The 17,914-nt window shown below is 37.9% G+C and overlaps 1 protein-coding gene across 12 annotated transcripts in view; it reads right to left on the minus strand.

Annotated features, from left to right (window-relative positions):
• Positions 1–17,914, minus strand: part of GPC5 (glypican 5) — a 720,327-nt gene that overhangs the window by 575,492 nt on the left and 126,921 nt on the right. For all 12 annotated transcript variants that reach the window (XM_064504709.1, XM_064504704.1, XM_064504717.1 and 9 more), the window contains one exon: positions 16,413–17,107. In XM_064504709.1, coding sequence (XP_064360779.1) covers positions 16,413–17,107 — 695 coding nt within the window. The remainder of the gene's footprint in view (positions 1–16,412; positions 17,108–17,914) is intronic.

The raw sequence follows: 17,914 nt of genomic DNA on the forward strand, positions 1-17,914 counted from the left end.
TACTTAGGATGATATTTGCACAAATTATTTAACACTATTTATAATCACCTGCAAGACAAATCTTAAACTGAGTTGCCAAATAATGATCACTCCAACCCATTTTTTTTTCAAAATTATAATTAAAAGCTTGGCTGATACATTGAAAAGTACATTTATAAATTTTTCACGTGGGATGGAGCTGGAAGCAGTTTCAAGCATATGGGAGAACTGATTGAATTCAAAACAATCTTATTACATTTAATAAATTTTCCCACACCCAAACAGATGAAATTCAACAAAGATAAATGCACAATGAAAAAGTACAAAAGGAAGACCTGCCAGAAATGCAGGCGTAGCCTCATCAGAAAAAAAGAATGTTGCAAAGAAAAGCAAATCCTTTTCTGTGATGTATAAAGAAAAGCACCATACTGGAGATACTTAAATTAATTATTCCACTCTGCTTGGCACTAGTGAGGCATCAGACTGCCAGGTACCTTTTGGGGGACCAACCTACAGTCGAGACTTAGGACCCAAGACGAAAAATACTAAGAGGCTGCAAAACAAAGTTTTTTTAACCAAAGTATTTTTGAGGAGGGTTTGCAAAGCACAGCATCCAAGCCCTTGTATTCTGGGAGCCACTGTCCACGACTGTGATGTCACTGAGACCCAGATCCTATTCCTTCCCTTATATCTACCAAAGCCAGGGCTCCAGCCTGAGTTCTTGAGACCGTTCTCTTATCTTGTCAATCTAATTATCTCTGATTTCCTTCATCGTTCTGCTCATTCTGCTTGTAAAATAAAACCTAATAGCCCATTAAATATGAGTTACTTAATATAATTTTGTGTCTTCTGCTCTTTAATTACCAAAATCTTCAATGTTTTTAATTCTGCTGCTCCTTTCAGGAGGCACTAACACTCTGCAAGTCTGGCAGTAAAACTAGTTTCTTCTTCTGAATGGGGGTGGGAAGGAAGGAAACAATTTTTTTTTTAATGACTTTATGTTAGGGGAAATCCTAGCGTTCTCGGCCAAGTCACCCTGCAGCCAGAATACAGCACTGCCAGTTCAAACTCTTCAAAGGCAGCTCAACAAAACTGCTTCTTGTGAGAGGCTGCCAGCTCTCCCAATCCTAATCTGCTTCAGTGGATGCCAAGGTGTTTCATTTATGTTCAGTGAAAACACTCTGTGGTTCTACTTTGAAAAGCAATTATATAAAACCGGCAGCATTCCTATTCCAAAGATCATCTCCCTCTGTATAGCTGGACTGATGTAGCTATGCTCTCTAGTGGTTAAAATATACTTTACTGCTTCTTACTTCTGTGTGCCCTGCAAGTGCAGCTCTGAGTTAGAGGGCTAACATTATGCCTTCTTGTCTGCCACTGGCAGAATTGCTCATTAAATCTAAATATAAGTCTATCCAGCATCACCTGTGTAAACCAAATGAAATTCAGTAGGGTTGTGTGACTGCCAATGAAAGCAGAAACAGCGCTATATAATCTTTATCAGGCATGTATGTTACCCACTTAAAACATGGAACTTACCGTAAGTTACAATCAATAGAGTTTGTAGAAGCAAAATAGGTTGACTGTGTCAGCATATCTGCATGACATGCTTACACTTTCTGGCAGCCTGCAATTTATGTTCCAAAACTGTGAAGGAGACAGCAGTTTTGTAGGCAAGGACTGTGCTGAAAGCATGTAAGTCAATAAAATCATGCCCACTTACATTGACGGTCATAATGCATTATTTCATTTACTGTAGGACACTGTCAACAACTCTTTAGATAACTGGAGGGTCAACTTTTCATGATAATAAAGAATTGAAAACCATCTGGAAAAAAAAAAAAAGATGAGGAAAAAAGCCACTATCTAGATAGCCAACACTTCAGAGAACGTGGAATTTTCTTCCCCATTCCAGACTACATCTTATGAGACTGGTATTTTTGCTTCGTGCATCTGTATGCAAATTCTTTTAGTGTCTCTCTTCTTAGTTGAACCCAGACAAACTAGTTTTCTATGAAGATCTGCAATGTACAAGACAGTCACTTATTCATAGGTATCTATCATTTCAGGGAAGAAAATAATCTGAAAAACTCATTTGCTTCAAGACTTCTGTATTTGCCCTCACCTAGTTCTTCACTTCCAGTACAAAGGGTTGTTAGTGATTTAAGGGCTGGCTGAGACATCAGAAGTCTGCTTAGCTCTGTTGCTCTCTCTCTTGCTGTTTCACAAGGAAAAACAAGGAGCAAAGAAAAAAGAATATGCAGACACAGACTACAGAAAGGAATCTCAGCTGTCTTTTTCCATTACACTTGTTTGTTCCTCCTTACTTGGCTGCCGGGAATGTGTGCAAAGCCTCCTTTCTTCTCCTTCTGTAAATACGCAGAATCAGACCGCACCATTTTCAGTCTCTTGGAGCATCTTCCTTACCTTCAGCTCAGTTCCCCAGTGGACACATTCAGACAGTCTGCCACAGTGCCAAAGCAGAATTAGACATCTAGTATGTCATCTAAATCCAGGATGTGATGGCAGCCCAGACTGCTTATACCAAATTTATCAGACCTTGGAGTCCTTATGCAGTCAATGGCAAGAAGGTGGCCATTTGGATCTGTGTATTTTGCCTACAACAATTCTGTTCATTGCAAAAAAAAATTTAGGAAGGTGTTTTAAAGACTCTGTTCTCTTTCCTGACAAAACAGACCTCAATTTTGGGAAGAAAGTGTGTCAAACTGCAAGGCTTAAGAGAAATTCAGCTTATTTCAAATTGTGAAGTGGATTTGCTTTAAACACATTGAATAGGATCGCATAATGCACACTGTGATACATTCCTACCTTATTTACTTGGCAGTCTAAATAGAACTTACCTTACACAGACCACACATTGCCAAAGCAATGTCTGGTTGACAAGCAGCTCCATTGTCAGAGTTTTAAGAGAGGAACCTGGGCAATGAGACGATTGAATTGAAAAAAGCAGTGTGCTTAGAATTCAGAAAGGTGTGGGACATTGACTTGAATTTGAACTGCTTCTCACCACAGGTGAGAAATATGTCCTCTCTTATTTGCACAAATGAAAGGGAAATTGGCTGAAAGAAGAAGAGGAACTGGAAATGATGTATCTTGAAATGGGTGCTGAACACTTGTGCCACCATTCTTTGAAATACTGAGATGCTGAGAAAGGAATGCATTAATAAACTTTATTTAAGATAGACATGGAGCTTCATGTCCTACTATTATACTTAAGATGTTCTTGGCAGAAATTAGTGTCTCTGCTGTCTGAGGCAAAAAATCTGTCACTGTATCGTAAACCTCACAATAAAGAAACTAACAGAGTGTTAATAAGGAGATGGCCAGCAACAGTCATCAGGTTTTTTTTTTTTCTTTCCAATGTGCACTTGAGAGGTAACGTCCTGCTAAATGAAAGGACCAAATCACACACTTATATCTTTCCAGGACATCTGCATACTTAAGGCCTCTGTTAATATTCCATCCATGCTTTGAATACTTTTTTCTACATATCAAAATCAAATAAACCAATTACACTGAAAAAGAACACATATTTTAAGGAGAATTTTACAGGGCAGAACATACAACAGGGATTCTGACATACTTGAGATGTTGAAGGATATATTTATTACTATTTTATTATTAAATATTATAGCACTATAAATGTCTGCTGTTTTACAGATTTTGTAACTAGAATTGTTACAACTGTTAACAGTGTTAACACTGTTAACAATTGCTAACAGAAGAACAACAAAATCTGTAAAACAGCATGGACATTTATAGTGGTAGTATGTATGTAGTGTATTATGCAGAGGGTAAGGCTACAGAAATAAGGGTGATACGGCAAGAAAGAGCAAATGGGGAAGTGGACAGAGTCTCTGGGAATTACTTTCCCTGTAAAATGAAATTGCATGAATCTACTGGGTTACTCAACTTTATACAAAAATCTTTCAATTAATGTCTGACATACAACTTCTTGTTAATCATTTCATATGATCAAAGAATAAACTTTAGAGTATACCTTTAAAATGTCTTATGTTAGACAACAGAGCATTAGAGGTATTAGAACGTAACTCTGGTTTCCTCTGTATTTCACTTTAGAAGTGGAAAAGCCCTGTAAATCAGTTTTTATACCAATTAGACTCTCAGTATTACACGTTTACACAACACCTTTATATGCCTTCACACTGACTTCCAGCTTTTTCAGGAGCTGATTTCTTGACATATAACCAACTGATTTGTTAGGTGTCCATAAGCTATCCAGAGCATCAAAAATATAATACAAGTTAAAAGCTGGAAGTCAGTGTGGAGGCATGTAAAGGTGTTGTGTAAATCGGTAATACTGACAGTCTCATTGGTATAAAAACTGATTGCTATATTGGAACATAACATGCTTGAAAAGGACTTTCAGGAGCTGATTTCTTGACACATAATCAACTGATTTGTTAGGTGACTATAAGCTATCCAGAGCATCAAAAATAAAATACGAGTCCTTTTCAAGCATATTATGTTTCAATATAGCAATCCCTAATGCTGCTGCAATCAATTTATTTGTGTATAGTAACCGGACTACTTATATTTTTCCATACACAGATTTATTAAATATATATATATGTATATATTATTAACCTACATAATTTTCCATAATCCTTACATTTTCTGCAAAAATGTCTGTCAAAGACTGCCACCCTGAAGAGGCTTGTGTTTCTTTGCTTGTAATTTATTTTCCTCTTAAACACTGATTTTCTGTAACATTCCTATCAGACGTATCCATGTTGTAACTGTATTAATTTTCCTTCATACCTGCAGAAGCTGACTGTGGTGTTCGGTGATGAACAGTGCCAGGTCACGATATTGCCTGGGAAGACAGAGACTTTTAATGGGAAACCTGTGCACACTAAGTATTTACAAAGCAGCATGCAAACCAATTCACGAAGTTTCAAAATCAAATATGAGACCATTTTTCTTAAGATCAGTTGACACACTCCTCTGCTGCTTCATGGGTTTTTCTTTTTTTAATATTCAGCTGGAATCCTGATCACAAGTTTTATTCCCTTTCTTTCCCAGGAAAATTCAATATGCTTCAAAACTTGCTTCAAAATTCTCTTCATCTGGGGCTAGTTGAAAAGAGTTTATGTACTTCAAGCACCACTGTGAACGCAATGGTGAGAAATAAAGCCTGTGATCACTCGGCTGGCTGATGACTTCCCCTGCTTTTATGTCAAACATGAAACATCACTTAAACCCCACCCCGTGCTGCTCACCGGCTGCCTGCGAGCTGCAGCGGCGGCGGCAGCAGCTGGGGCTCTCTGCAGCACTGGTGCTGCCAGTGCGCCTGCCCTTCGCATCCTCTGCTAATCTCGCTAAACCTCCATGATGCTCACGAATATGAGCTTCTTTACAGCACCCTGTTGTGCCTTCTTCTGTTTGGGTGTGTGGTAATGGGACTTAATCTCTCCAAAAATCACAGGAAGGCATGGAGCTGCTGCAGCGACTCCACCATGTTTCTCAGCACACAGCCCGTATTCCCAGTAACTCCCTGTTTCTCATGTTTTGGGGCTGTTTGCTGACTGAGCTGTGAAATATCACCCTGCCTTAGAGACTCTGGGGCAAAGCCATAGCTGCCTACATCAGTCCTTGTGAACAAGCAGTGCAGGGGATAGATCAGATGTGAGAGTCAGAGGTTTCCCGATACGATGTAAGGGGTGTGCTTAGTTACTGCTTTTGCTCTCTCCTGTAAATTAAACCTCCATTTCCTCCAGACTGAAATGGAGCATAACGATGAGTGACCTTGTCTGGGGCGCTAGCTGGAGCATCTAATTTCATAAACGCCAAACACTGTCCTTGCCCCTTTTCCATGTGCTTGGACTTCAGACCTCAGCAAGTGCAGGCCAGTGAAATACACGGCAATGACAGATCAAAACGGGAAAGATGGGAAGAGCGGTCAAACCACTAGGTAGGGTTAGGTGAGAAGATAAACCTACTCTTTAATGGAAACAACTTTTCACTAGCTACAAACAGGCCATAAACCTTCACTTTGCTGATTTTCTCTTTGTTTTCAAAATTTTCCATTCTCTTTTCTGATGATTGAAACACAGTTTAGCCTCAGAAGGAAACTTTTTCACAGAAGCAAGGAGCTTTTACAATTTGAAAAAATAGAGAAATGAAATATAACATCACTAGAATGTGAATTAGATAGAGGGCATGACCACAGTGCACTTACTCCATGCTACATTCAAAAAATGACTGATGTATAAAAAGATGCCGTACTTTATTATAAGCACCACAGGTTTTTTTGCAACTACAGTTGGATGTGCATCTGTGAATGGAAAGGAGGAGGGAACCGGGAAGTGAGGGTGTTCAACTGCATATTATGTTAGCTATCAAACCTTCTTTTACAACACAATGAGATTAGAATATAACAGTGCATAAGAAGAGGACTTTAAATCCACTTACTGTTTAGCAGCTTCCACAAATCAGTTTATATTGATCTTCTGAAGTAATTTAAATTCATCAATTTATCAAGTAATTTAAATTCAACAAAGTAATGACAGCAAAGACATATGCCATAGGCTTCAAGCAGAACTCTAAAGTTTTATTCCAGTCTGCTCTGCTGACAATCATGTATTTCATTTTTTTACTGTTTTTTCAAGAAGTATGAAAGAACTATATGGTATGTAGCTTACTTGGGAACTGTTTTACAAACTGGTTTTGGGAATATACACTTGCTTACATTTAATGGTGTACATTTAGACAGTTCGATAATAGGAATAATGTAATTCATTTTGACATGGAATAATATAATTAATTTTGCCGTAACATCAAGTTTAGGTTGTAACTGTGCAGTCTCTGAAACAAGGCTTATTTCCCCTCCAGAGCTGATCACCAATACCTCCACTTCGCTTGAGAATAAGGATATACTGTCTTCTGCAGAGTCAGTTTTCCCAGAACACTGTGGTAGAGGACACCTTGCATGGCAATATTCATCAGCCACCAGATGAAGCCACTGCCTATATCCCCCACTAGAAGAACAACGCCATGAACACAATAGGTGCTTGCCTCGTCCATGATGCTGCTATGTAGTTCCTATCCCACTTCAGCTACTGATTCAGAGATAGCCAGTTCCTTGGCCATATTCCCCTGATGCACCCCACTTGTAAATGCCCCTTCCAAATCAACGTTCGCAGCAAAAACAGACTGCCAGGCAGCACACCTACCTTCACTACCTCTGTCAGGATACAGTGCCCTCTATAGACAAGTTCTCTCATATTTTTTCTTCTTTTCTTCTCCCCATAGGAGATTGCATCTATTCCCTCCAGCAGAGATTTTTCACCCTCTTTGCCCAGTGCAAAACGAGATGACGACCTTGCCCACTCATCCCCATAATAATGAAGACCTTTGGCACCCTGAGAATACAGTGACACTGGGTCCATCAGTCTGGTAGTGCCCTGAAAAATGCTCTGGAAAGGCACAATGGCATCTTCAGTGGTTAAGCATCCTGCACATCTGGTCCCAGCAAGAAAAGGAAGAAGCATTATCTCTAGAGAAAGAGCCCCTAGGTGAAAAAGGACAGAGAGAATGGAGTAAGACCCAGGATAGGTTGAATAGTGACATTTGTTCCTGCCAGCCCTAATAGATCCTGCAGCACTGGTAGTAACAGCAACCCAGCGCTACTCAAAAGCTGGTACGCTGGATGAGAACAGTGTCACACACTTTGTCATGGAAACTGGACATGAAAACAACCAGAAGATGACTGCTTTTGAAGGAAACAGCACAGGCAGAGAGAGAAGTCAAAAGCCATCTTGCCAGTGGCAGATTCTCCTTGGCTGATGTCAGTGAGGTCCTTAAGAACAGCTATAACTTCCCCCAGTTGCATTGTGCAGTGCATCCTCAATACATTGTGAGTTGTTGAGAGTGAAACCTGGCACTGCCCTGGCTCCTGTGCCTTTGCTGTAACCAAAGCCTGTTGACAGGATGTGGGGGACCTGCATATCTTCTCCATACCCTTTTCCCTTACCCCTACCCATATGCCCCTTCTCCCCAGTTCCTGTATCTAATTTCTGAGAAAATCCTTCTTTGGGGTTAAATGTGCTTGTTTTTCTTTTCAGCAAGAAGTAGCAACCGACTATATATATAGGATGGCTACATACTACATAGTCATACATCCATATTTATATATACAGAGCATAGTTTGGCTGTCTAGTGCCAAAGGTGAGTGTGTTGCTGATCATCCTGTTTCTCTGATGTCTCCCTGACTGCTAGTGGCAATAGGACAGAAGTTTGGGAGAATAATAGTGATCTATGCCAGTTGTCCTTAGTGAAGCCACCCTGAGATACAAAACTGTGCCTCTGCTTCCAGCACTGACAACACTGCACCTTTCTGTCCATGCCAAAGGCAATTGGAGCCTTGCATTAGATGTGGGATCTTAATATGGTAAGCTTACCTTGCCCTCAACCCATCTGTCTTTTGCTACAGCATTGGAAAACTCAATCAGAACAAAGTTGTCTGCATGTCTCCTATTGTGCAAATGCTGGAATGGGATGTCTACATAGCAGCAGATGAGTTACAAATAAATGCAGCCAGCTATTTGGAAGAGCTAGTTAGATATTTGTCTAAATTAATCTATTTTCAATCAGATAAAGCACACCTAGAATATGTGCAATAGAGGAATTTACTGTGGTGTTTAAATGCAAACAATATTGGATCATAAACCAAAGCAGTCATAAATTTTGAAATGCTGTATAATCTGCTTAATTTGTAAAATAATAAGTGATCAGCTTAATGTACAATAATGACCAGTTTAGTATACACAAGAAATTAGGTTGTGAAATTATGCTTTTACATAATTAATTTTTCTTTTGTGCACAGCTTTTGTTTTTTTTTAACCAGGTGATTGATTTTCAGTCTGTGCCATTTCAGGTAAGTGTTTGAACAATATTTATTCAATATTTACTTTAACAAATAGCAAAATCTTAAATATATCATTTCCAGATGATATGTTTCTCCTGTCATTCTGGTTAAATCCATTAGAAAATTGAGGTGGCAAGGAAAAATGTACATTATTCCATTGTAAAAATTTGAAAATCCAAAAGTAGGGAGGGTTTGAATGATGCTAGAACTATGAAGCAAAATCCAAAGAAGCAAAATTAAGGTTAAAGACCTTATCCATTTTGCTAAAGGATATGCAGCATTCTTGTACATAGTCCTCAAAATGAGGCACTGATGGAAGGTTCCTCCAGTGGTGAGGAAAAATAGATTAGTAAAATTGTCACTAAATTTGATACTAAATATATGTCTCGTCTGTGTACAGTGTGTTAGGTGCACTGAAGCACATGGCAATAAATTTAGAAGACATTCACATGCCATTGTTGTTTAGAAAGCCTGATTTGTTTTAATGAAAATGCTGATTTTTTCTTCCTTTCTTCTGTTTTCCTGAATGTTTTATTTTAGATGGAGAACTCCCAAGTTTTTCAAGCAAAGTCAGGGCAGGCATTATAAATACTGCTTGGAAGTTCAGTCTAATAGTTTCCTCATAGAAAAAACATTGTAATTAAAAATTGTATGTTCCTTATTATTTTTCAAATCAAAAATCATTTTTGATAAACACTACATTGTATATTCTTCCAGGCACCAGACACAGAAGTCCACTTTAGGTATCACAGCAACTGGTCTGAATACAACTATATGTGATAGGATAACTATGCTTTTAAGTGCTCAATTTCAGATCTCGTTTATCACCTGATTTATCCAAAAGATTTATAGTTAGCATTTTCTAATATTAAAATTTCTTTAAAACAGAATGACAGAGACTTTTTTTTAAGATTAGTTCAAATAGCTTGTGAATTTACTTCACACAACTGACTAATCCACTCAAAAGCAAGTAAACAAAAAGCAGTAGTTATGAAGCAGTTATTTATAGACATATAATCATGGATGGAAACAAAACATATTTTAGACACTATGGAATTGGGCTCACAGGATACTTTCTTCAAAGGATGCTGGTCTCTCAGATCTCTTTAAGTGCCTCAACCTATAACGCTATGGAAGTTGCTAAATATCTTGGCATGGCACTCTCTACAATTAGAAATACTGCCTATCTGGCCTTCTGTTGACAATCCTCCTTCCTCAAAATAAAAATGCCATTCTACCATAGCTTGCAGGTATATGAAATATTTGGGATACTCAAAATATGTTTTTCATCACCTTCTTTCCATATCTCTTTCTGTGTAGAGAATTACTTGGTTTAATGGACTTCTATTACACTTCGCTTTCTGAAATGGCATAGAATATCTATAAGGGCTGTGTGATTTTAAGCTAGAGAAGCCCCAATAAAAAGTAACTGCACAAAAGAGATCCCAAAAAGAGTAAACAAAATAACAGAATATTCTATTTATAACATTATCTCTGTGTGAATATTGTGTATTATTTATGACCCTTTATGTAAATATTAAAGTTTACAAGTCATTGTATTACAGCAGTTCAAACTATTTAAGTGTTTATAGCTAGTCCTTTCATGCAAAAATAATCAAGAAGGAAATAGAGCTTTAAGTATAGCCCATTAACTCCTCCTCACTGCTAGCATTCTACAGCACAAGAAAGATGCTGTTTTTTTCAAATATTAATGACAGTTAAGAAAAACAGCAAGGCAAAATTCTCTTTCCATACAATATAATTAAGCATATTTTTATAGAAGATGCACAGCTTAGATCTTCTTCCAGGATTAGGCTAAAATCAGTGAAAGCACTTGAGAACTTCCAGAAGTTTGATATTTTCAGTATCTCCAACTGTTTGGAAAACTGATTCAATTAAAATGAGCATGAGTTAGAACATAATTAAGACAGTGTTTCTGAATATCCCATTCCAAATTACTGCATGATTATATTAGTTGCAAAAATTCATACGGTAATAAAATGCATCACTTCTTAACAAAATTAGGAAATGCCAGAATTTGTCTGAGCAATTTTAATCCTTTTTTGTTGTGTTTCTAATTCCAGTATGTTTATAGACATACATAGCTTTTAATATCGTGGTCACATACTCCTTTTTCATCCAGATCTCCAAATCATCAGTGCCCAGAATATACAATGAGCAACTAATCAATATTCCTTTTCCTGTCTTTTATTCAGTATTAATCGCAAACACCACTGATCTTCTGTGATTCAAGAACAATAGCTCCATGTAAAGTCTGGAAGGAAGATTTTAATTACAAAACCTTTGCCCTTTCTTTTCTTTCCTATTCTCTTCCCTGTTTTTCCTCAGCTCCTGCCTGGGGCCCATCTCACCTCCACTCATGTCCTCCACTCCAGACCTCTCAACGTTACACTGCCCAAAGCAGTAAGTCTTCACATGCCGAGAAAAAACACAACTAAAAGAGGCTCCCTCCAAGCAGCTCCCTGAGCCAGCGTCCCATTCACACCAGGATGCAGTGGTCACACCAGGAAAGGGGTGGACACATGCAGCTAAGGGTGGTCCCAGAGCAGGACTTGGGCAACCCTGTCTGAGACGGGTGTGAGCCATCACCAAACCACGTTGAGTGACACAGGAGTTTGCCCTGCTGGGGCACAGGACCCTGCCATTCACCCACGCTTAAAGGGAACAAAAAAATACTCCTACACTGGGGATTGTAGGGTTCATCCACACCAGAGCTTTATAAATCTTGCTAAAATCTTTCCTTGTCCTTCCGTCTTATTACTGTCAAGCAGTGGCAGCACGACGCAATGGAGGTAACAGGTAACAATTTATTACCACTTGTCAAAAGTCACCATATTTGCTTTTTTTCAAAAATGTTACAACATTTTTGTGCATTCATTAGCCTGCATAGTAGCCCTCAGTGGAGAGTTTCCTTGCTATATGAAGCTCGGAGCGATGGGCACGTGGCAATACAGGCTGAGTGCAAAGAGAAACATAGGATGGAGTTACAAGGTCTTTTACAAAGTAATGGGCATTTTTACCTGTTATCCAATGCATATCAATTACATAATCTAATCTTCTTTGGATTATCTTAATTATCAATAGCTTATACTGTTCTTGTTTTGTACGATGCTGTTCTCTTAAGCCTCTACTGTATTACAAATGAATGAGCACACACATGGAAGTCTGCTAAAAAATCTTCTCTTTTGATTTCTAAAAAAGTATCAGGCCTGCTACTGCACTGAGCACAGAAGATACATAAATGGACATATACAAAGTTCAGGAGCACAGAACAGAGCTGGCATGTATGTCTACATATATATTTGTGGATGTATATAAATATGTGAATAGTTGCACAACCCACGTATCTCCAGTAAATTCTGCAGAATAGTGCAGAATAACATCCTGGTATAGAGATGAGAACTGGTGCTACGCTTATCAGTCAGTCAATGGAGTCATGGTAGGTAGGAATTAAAGGGGGTGAATCTGAAACATCAAGAACAAAGGCAAAGAGAAATTGCAACTTGAGACAGTGAGGAACTGCTCTGTTGACCCAAGGAGCTAGAGTAAAGTGAACAAGTTGTAACTTACTGGGAAAAGAGTCTTGTACTGGGAAATCATGTTATGTAGGCATTGGTGATCTTTCCACACCATACAGATCAGCCTAATGTGTTAATATATATTAAATTTGAATATAGATATCCCAACAACATATTAGACAAGATCCTTTAAGTATACTTCTATATGCAAACATACATATTATAGAGAGACATATACAAATATATATACCGTTAAGAAGGATACACAGTTGACTTCTACGTGAACATTTGCATATGCGTATTTCCATACATCTTAAGATTTTTTTTCTCTGTCTGCTTCTTTAAAACTCCAGTAATTACCATGATGAAATTCAGTTTTAAAACTGCAGAGATTGCTTAGTGGCTAAGAGAGCCATTATTTGCTGGCTCATAATCATTTCTTCTATATCTGTTAGAATCACTGATGCACTAATTGCTTATCAAAATTTAAAACAGTTCATGAGTCACTCTGAAGATAAAATAAAGAAATATTAATGAGCCAATTTCAAGAGAATTCAGGTCCTCTTCCTCTAAAAGCTGAAAGACTACTTATTGCATGTCAGAATTAACTCTTGATATCAAATATCTTGGCAAATTTGAAACGCACTCAAGCCACACTCAGCAGATCAGAACTGACCAACTAGATCACTATATTTCAAGGGATCAATGCATCATTGTCTTATCTGACAGAATTACAGATCAAAGAGAAAAAAGACTGATCGGCTATAACACAGAGATTATGTGAAATATGCCATAGGGTTAATGAACATCCTAAATACATAGGCCTGACTTAGATTCAGTGGAGAATGAAATTTTCTTGTTAACTTTTATGGTTTGAAAGTGTTTCTATATGAGAAGATCTTAACCCCAAAGGAGTATTGTAAACACTTGATCTTAAAACAAACATATTTGCTCCAAATATCACAGATAAAAAAATTTAGTGTTCTTCATATCTTTATTTTCAACTTCGAAAGCTATCCTCAAATCACATTTTCAAAACTTCTTTTACATTCATGAAAATGAGGGTAAGCATATTCAGTGGCATTGTGTACAAGGTTAGAAAAAAACTGCGGTTTTTTGTTACATAATCTAAAAAATTGAGGGAGGCGGCGAACAAAGGCAAAGAGTTTTCAGGAATATCAAAATAAAGCATCAGTCAAATCAATCTAAATCAATCTAAAATTTTTATTAAACTAAAATGATGGGGAGGGGAGTCTTCTTCACTCATTTAACTTTTTGTTAAAATTGAATGAAAGATACTATGTCGGAAAATACAATTTTTTGTTTTGAAAACACCAAAATGAGAGACTGAGAGACTGGATGCCTGGGGCAATGCCTGTACACTCTTCAAAGTCCAAAGGTCTAGAACTTGGGAGGGGATCTCTTTTCACACCAGGTGATCCAGGATGAAACAGAAGGCCCTTCCTTATGCCTTTACTTGCTTATCCTAGCTTGTTCCAGAAAACCATAGGGGAAATGACCAAAAAAATCTGAGAAGGAAGAGGGAATATCTCTAAAAGGCAAATGTAGCTCTGGAACACTGTGACCGACCACTAAACACCAACAATGGAAGAAGGCTCAGAGGAGATGGTCAAGGGCGAGGTGTCCTGTGAAGCTCAGGAAAAACCTAGGGTGTGACTGACCTCAGCTGTTGCACAGAAAGCTGACTTTATCTCAACACAGAGGTGACCAGAGGGTGGCCTTTGTTTTAGATAAACAGCTATGTCAGCTGAGAGGATCAGCTGACTACACCCCAGTTGAGTGGATCAGCTATGTGTGTGTAAATGTTTCTCCCTGAGTTCATCAAAAGAGTGTGAATATCTCCCTGAGTTAGCCAGACCAACATGTAGGGAGTGTATACATGGTTCAGCCCAACACAGAGTATAAAAACTGAACAACGAAGAAAAGAATTTCAAAGAGAGCAACGGGCTTGAGGTGGCTTCAACCCACATACTCCTTCCCAGCGAATGGGGACGCCCAGCATTGTGACAGCAAGCATGTTATAGAGACCAGCAATGGCAATCATACTGGTATTGTGATTGAACTGTATATTGCCATTGCTATATTTTGCTAAGTGTATATACTTATATTGTGATTTCAGTATACTGCTGTATCACACTGCTAAATCAAAAATCCCATATAACATCAAATGTCTCCAAAGAAGTAAATTTTGATATTAGCTAGTGCACCCTTCATATGTGGAATATCTAAAAGAACCTGGTCAGAGAGTATGGGACTCTGAAAAATACATTAGGAATTGGACAGACATCTGTGAGACACCTTTGAGCCAAACTGTTAGTCGAAAAACTGTTTTAAAAAAAATCACATTTTTTCTCAGGAATACTCAGCAGCAGGAGATTCTGGTTAAACCAACTGACTGGTATAAAGCAGATGAAACAGGAATTTCATGGAAAGGGGCAATTTCCCTATTACTGACTGACTACAGGCAGCAAGAAGAACTCATTTTAGTGGACTATGGGTCTTAGCACAGTAAGAAATGAATAATTCTCTATTTATTATATTAGGTTAGGCTGTTTATCATCAGAGGTCCTATCAGGTGCTTACAGAAGCTATTTTAGCTGCAGCTAAGTAAAGAGGAAAGCTGTGGAGCTCCTAAAGTGTTGCTGGAACGTCCGGTAATGCCACACCACAGTGATACCCAGCCACAAACTGACCTGTGCACCCTCTAAATATAAAGGCATCTCCTTAGACCATATATATCTGACCCAGCTTTAAGTGCAGAATATGTCACTGTCAGTGAAGTCTGCATATAAGAATACAGAGAAAAACATACTTGCAAAACACACTGTGGATTAAATATAACATAGGAAGAATTCAAATCTTGCCACTTACACAACCTTCATAAATTTGCAGATATACTAGCTTTCTTTCTAATGTGTAGCTAAACACCATGTGTATTTTCCCAAACTGTATCTAAAAATTCTTCACTTCATGCATTCACAGCTAAGATAGCTAGCTCTCACAAGACTTGTTTTTTCCCTGAAGTGTGGATAAGAAAAGATCCGCTTCATGTTGCAAATGAAATGTACAACACTTCCTCTGAAACCTACAAAATTATTCAAATAATATACCTAAAGCTGCACATCCTTTAAAGCAGCCCATTGGTATCAAAAAGAGGCTTGCCTATGACTTGTTATCTTTAGGTGCATATAAGATAACAATTAAATGATTAAACAATTTTCCTATGAGGAGTTCATGCAAATCAGACTTGTATGCTTCTAAAAGTTATACCCAATATGTCATATAAGAAGTTTCCAATCTCTAAACAGATATTAATTTTGAATTTGAGTATTAGACTTAGCACTCACATTTACCTAAACCTCTGACTATTGTTCTGTTTTTAAAGAATACTTGTGGAACTAGTTTTTCACCAGAAAATTTACTTTCCTCTTGTTAATATTTTAAACTTCCAAACTTACTGACACATTCCACTGTTCACTGCTCTTATTCAATAAAACTTAAAAGTAGCAACTCTAAACTTGTAAACCAAAAGGGTGAAGGAGCAGAAGTCTCCATTGGTTTGTGCAACAAAATTTTCACTCATCAAAATTTTGAAAAAGCTGTGGTTTCATGTCAAATAGGAAACATTTTTCAATGTTACTTCAAATGTTTAGATGATTCACATAAAAAATTTACACACATGAAAAATAGCTTTTCATTTTGAAATGCCTTTTCTGCAAATGCTACCAGAATGTTGACTCCCCACTTGTTGTTAAACTTGTGAATAGAATATGAAAAATTAGCAATTCATGTGCATGATTAAAATAAAAACTGACTATGCTGGAGAAATGCATTGCTAAATGCAGCTGAACACAAATGCGTTCATCAGCATAGAAACAGCCAAACAACTGGTATTAGTTATCACTGTTACTCTTCTAGTGTTACATGCTTGCACCGAGCACAGATTAAAAATAGTTTCTTACCTGCTCAGATAATTCTGGTCCATTGATATGGGCTTGTATGAGAGCGTCATTAACAAGTGAATGAAAGTTTAAAAGCACATGCTCAATGTCATATGTCCCATGCATGGCACTTGAGAGCTCCTCCAGGGACTGAATATATCCCTGCCAGTGCAGATCGACTTCTGCCATGTTAGCCAAGCAGCCTCGGACGACGTTAAGGCAGTAGCCCATACACGGCTTACTTAGAGTCAGCCCTTGGCAATGGGGGCAGTACTGCATCCGTAACAGAGCTCTGCTGCAGTCTTTAGAGAAATGCAGATGATCTGTTGTATTGATCACTTCGATCCCCAAATTCAGAGCCTGCAAGAAAGTCCGGCTGGGCAAAAGGGATCTTCCCATTTGTCTTGTGACTATTTTGGGAACGCTACCAAAGGGCCTGATCTCTCTTGTTGCCATTCGGAGGCACTCGGCATACTCCAGTGAAACGTCCGTCAGACCGGGGTTAATCATGTGACTGTAGACTATTGGGAACAGGGTGTCAAAAAATCTGTTGACAAATTCCTCTGTGCTAATGTCTGTGCCAAATATGAAAAGCCCAACATCAGTGAAAAACTCCTGAACATGTGTAGCAGCGTCAATAGCCATGTTTCTATACGTGTTGCAGAAAAGTGTGCTTGTGTAATTCTCAGCCAGTTTGATAAGCATTTCAAAGATTTCTGTAATAAAAAAGAAGTTCATTATTTTTAAGATTAAAACCATTAGAAATTAGAGTAAGAATTTAAACCAATCATATAAGGATATCTTACATTTATCCTGAATGCATTTTTGCAAGGATTATTACTTGGAATGTATGAAGCGATAAAGTAGTCACAAACTGCAACAATTGTCTTTCTTATGGAGACAATATCTAATACCTTACAAGTTATGTTACAAGACAATTAATAATCCACGTATTTTCTTGGTAATATAAAAGGAAATGAATTGTACGCCATTAAGTTACAAAATAACAGATCTTTACTGTACCTGTTTGTAGCTGTACCTGTATATACATATACACATTAGCTCTCATCTCTTAACTCATTTTGCAGCTCATAATAAAAAGTGACATGCTCATAGTCACTCTACTTCAACTCATTCCTTTTCTCTCTTACCACCTTAAATGGATGGGTAAAAATGACGTTAAACAGCTGAAACAACTCTTCTGTTTCATTAAACCTGAACTTTTAAAGAGCAGTTTGTCTTCTTGTCTTCCAAAGGAAAGAGATGTATTAAACACAGGTGGGAACTTGCTTTTAAATGATGTTGGTTACACTGGCAATTGCTATGGTCAAAGTGATGGGACTTGTAGAACTGCTCTCATCAAGCACTGTGCTTGGATACACCCTCTCCAAGCCTCAACATCTGAATTACCTGTAAAGACTGAATGGACAGGCTTATATGTAGTTTTATGTGTCAGGCAATGTTTAAGCAATGCTTAAGTACACTAAGTAGCTTTTATCATGATTTTAAATATACTGGTGAAG

Source organism: Dromaius novaehollandiae, chromosome 1 (assembly GCF_036370855.1).
Source record: "Dromaius novaehollandiae isolate bDroNov1 chromosome 1, bDroNov1.hap1, whole genome shotgun sequence".
NCBI lineage: Eukaryota > Metazoa > Chordata > Aves > Casuariiformes > Dromaiidae > Dromaius > Dromaius novaehollandiae.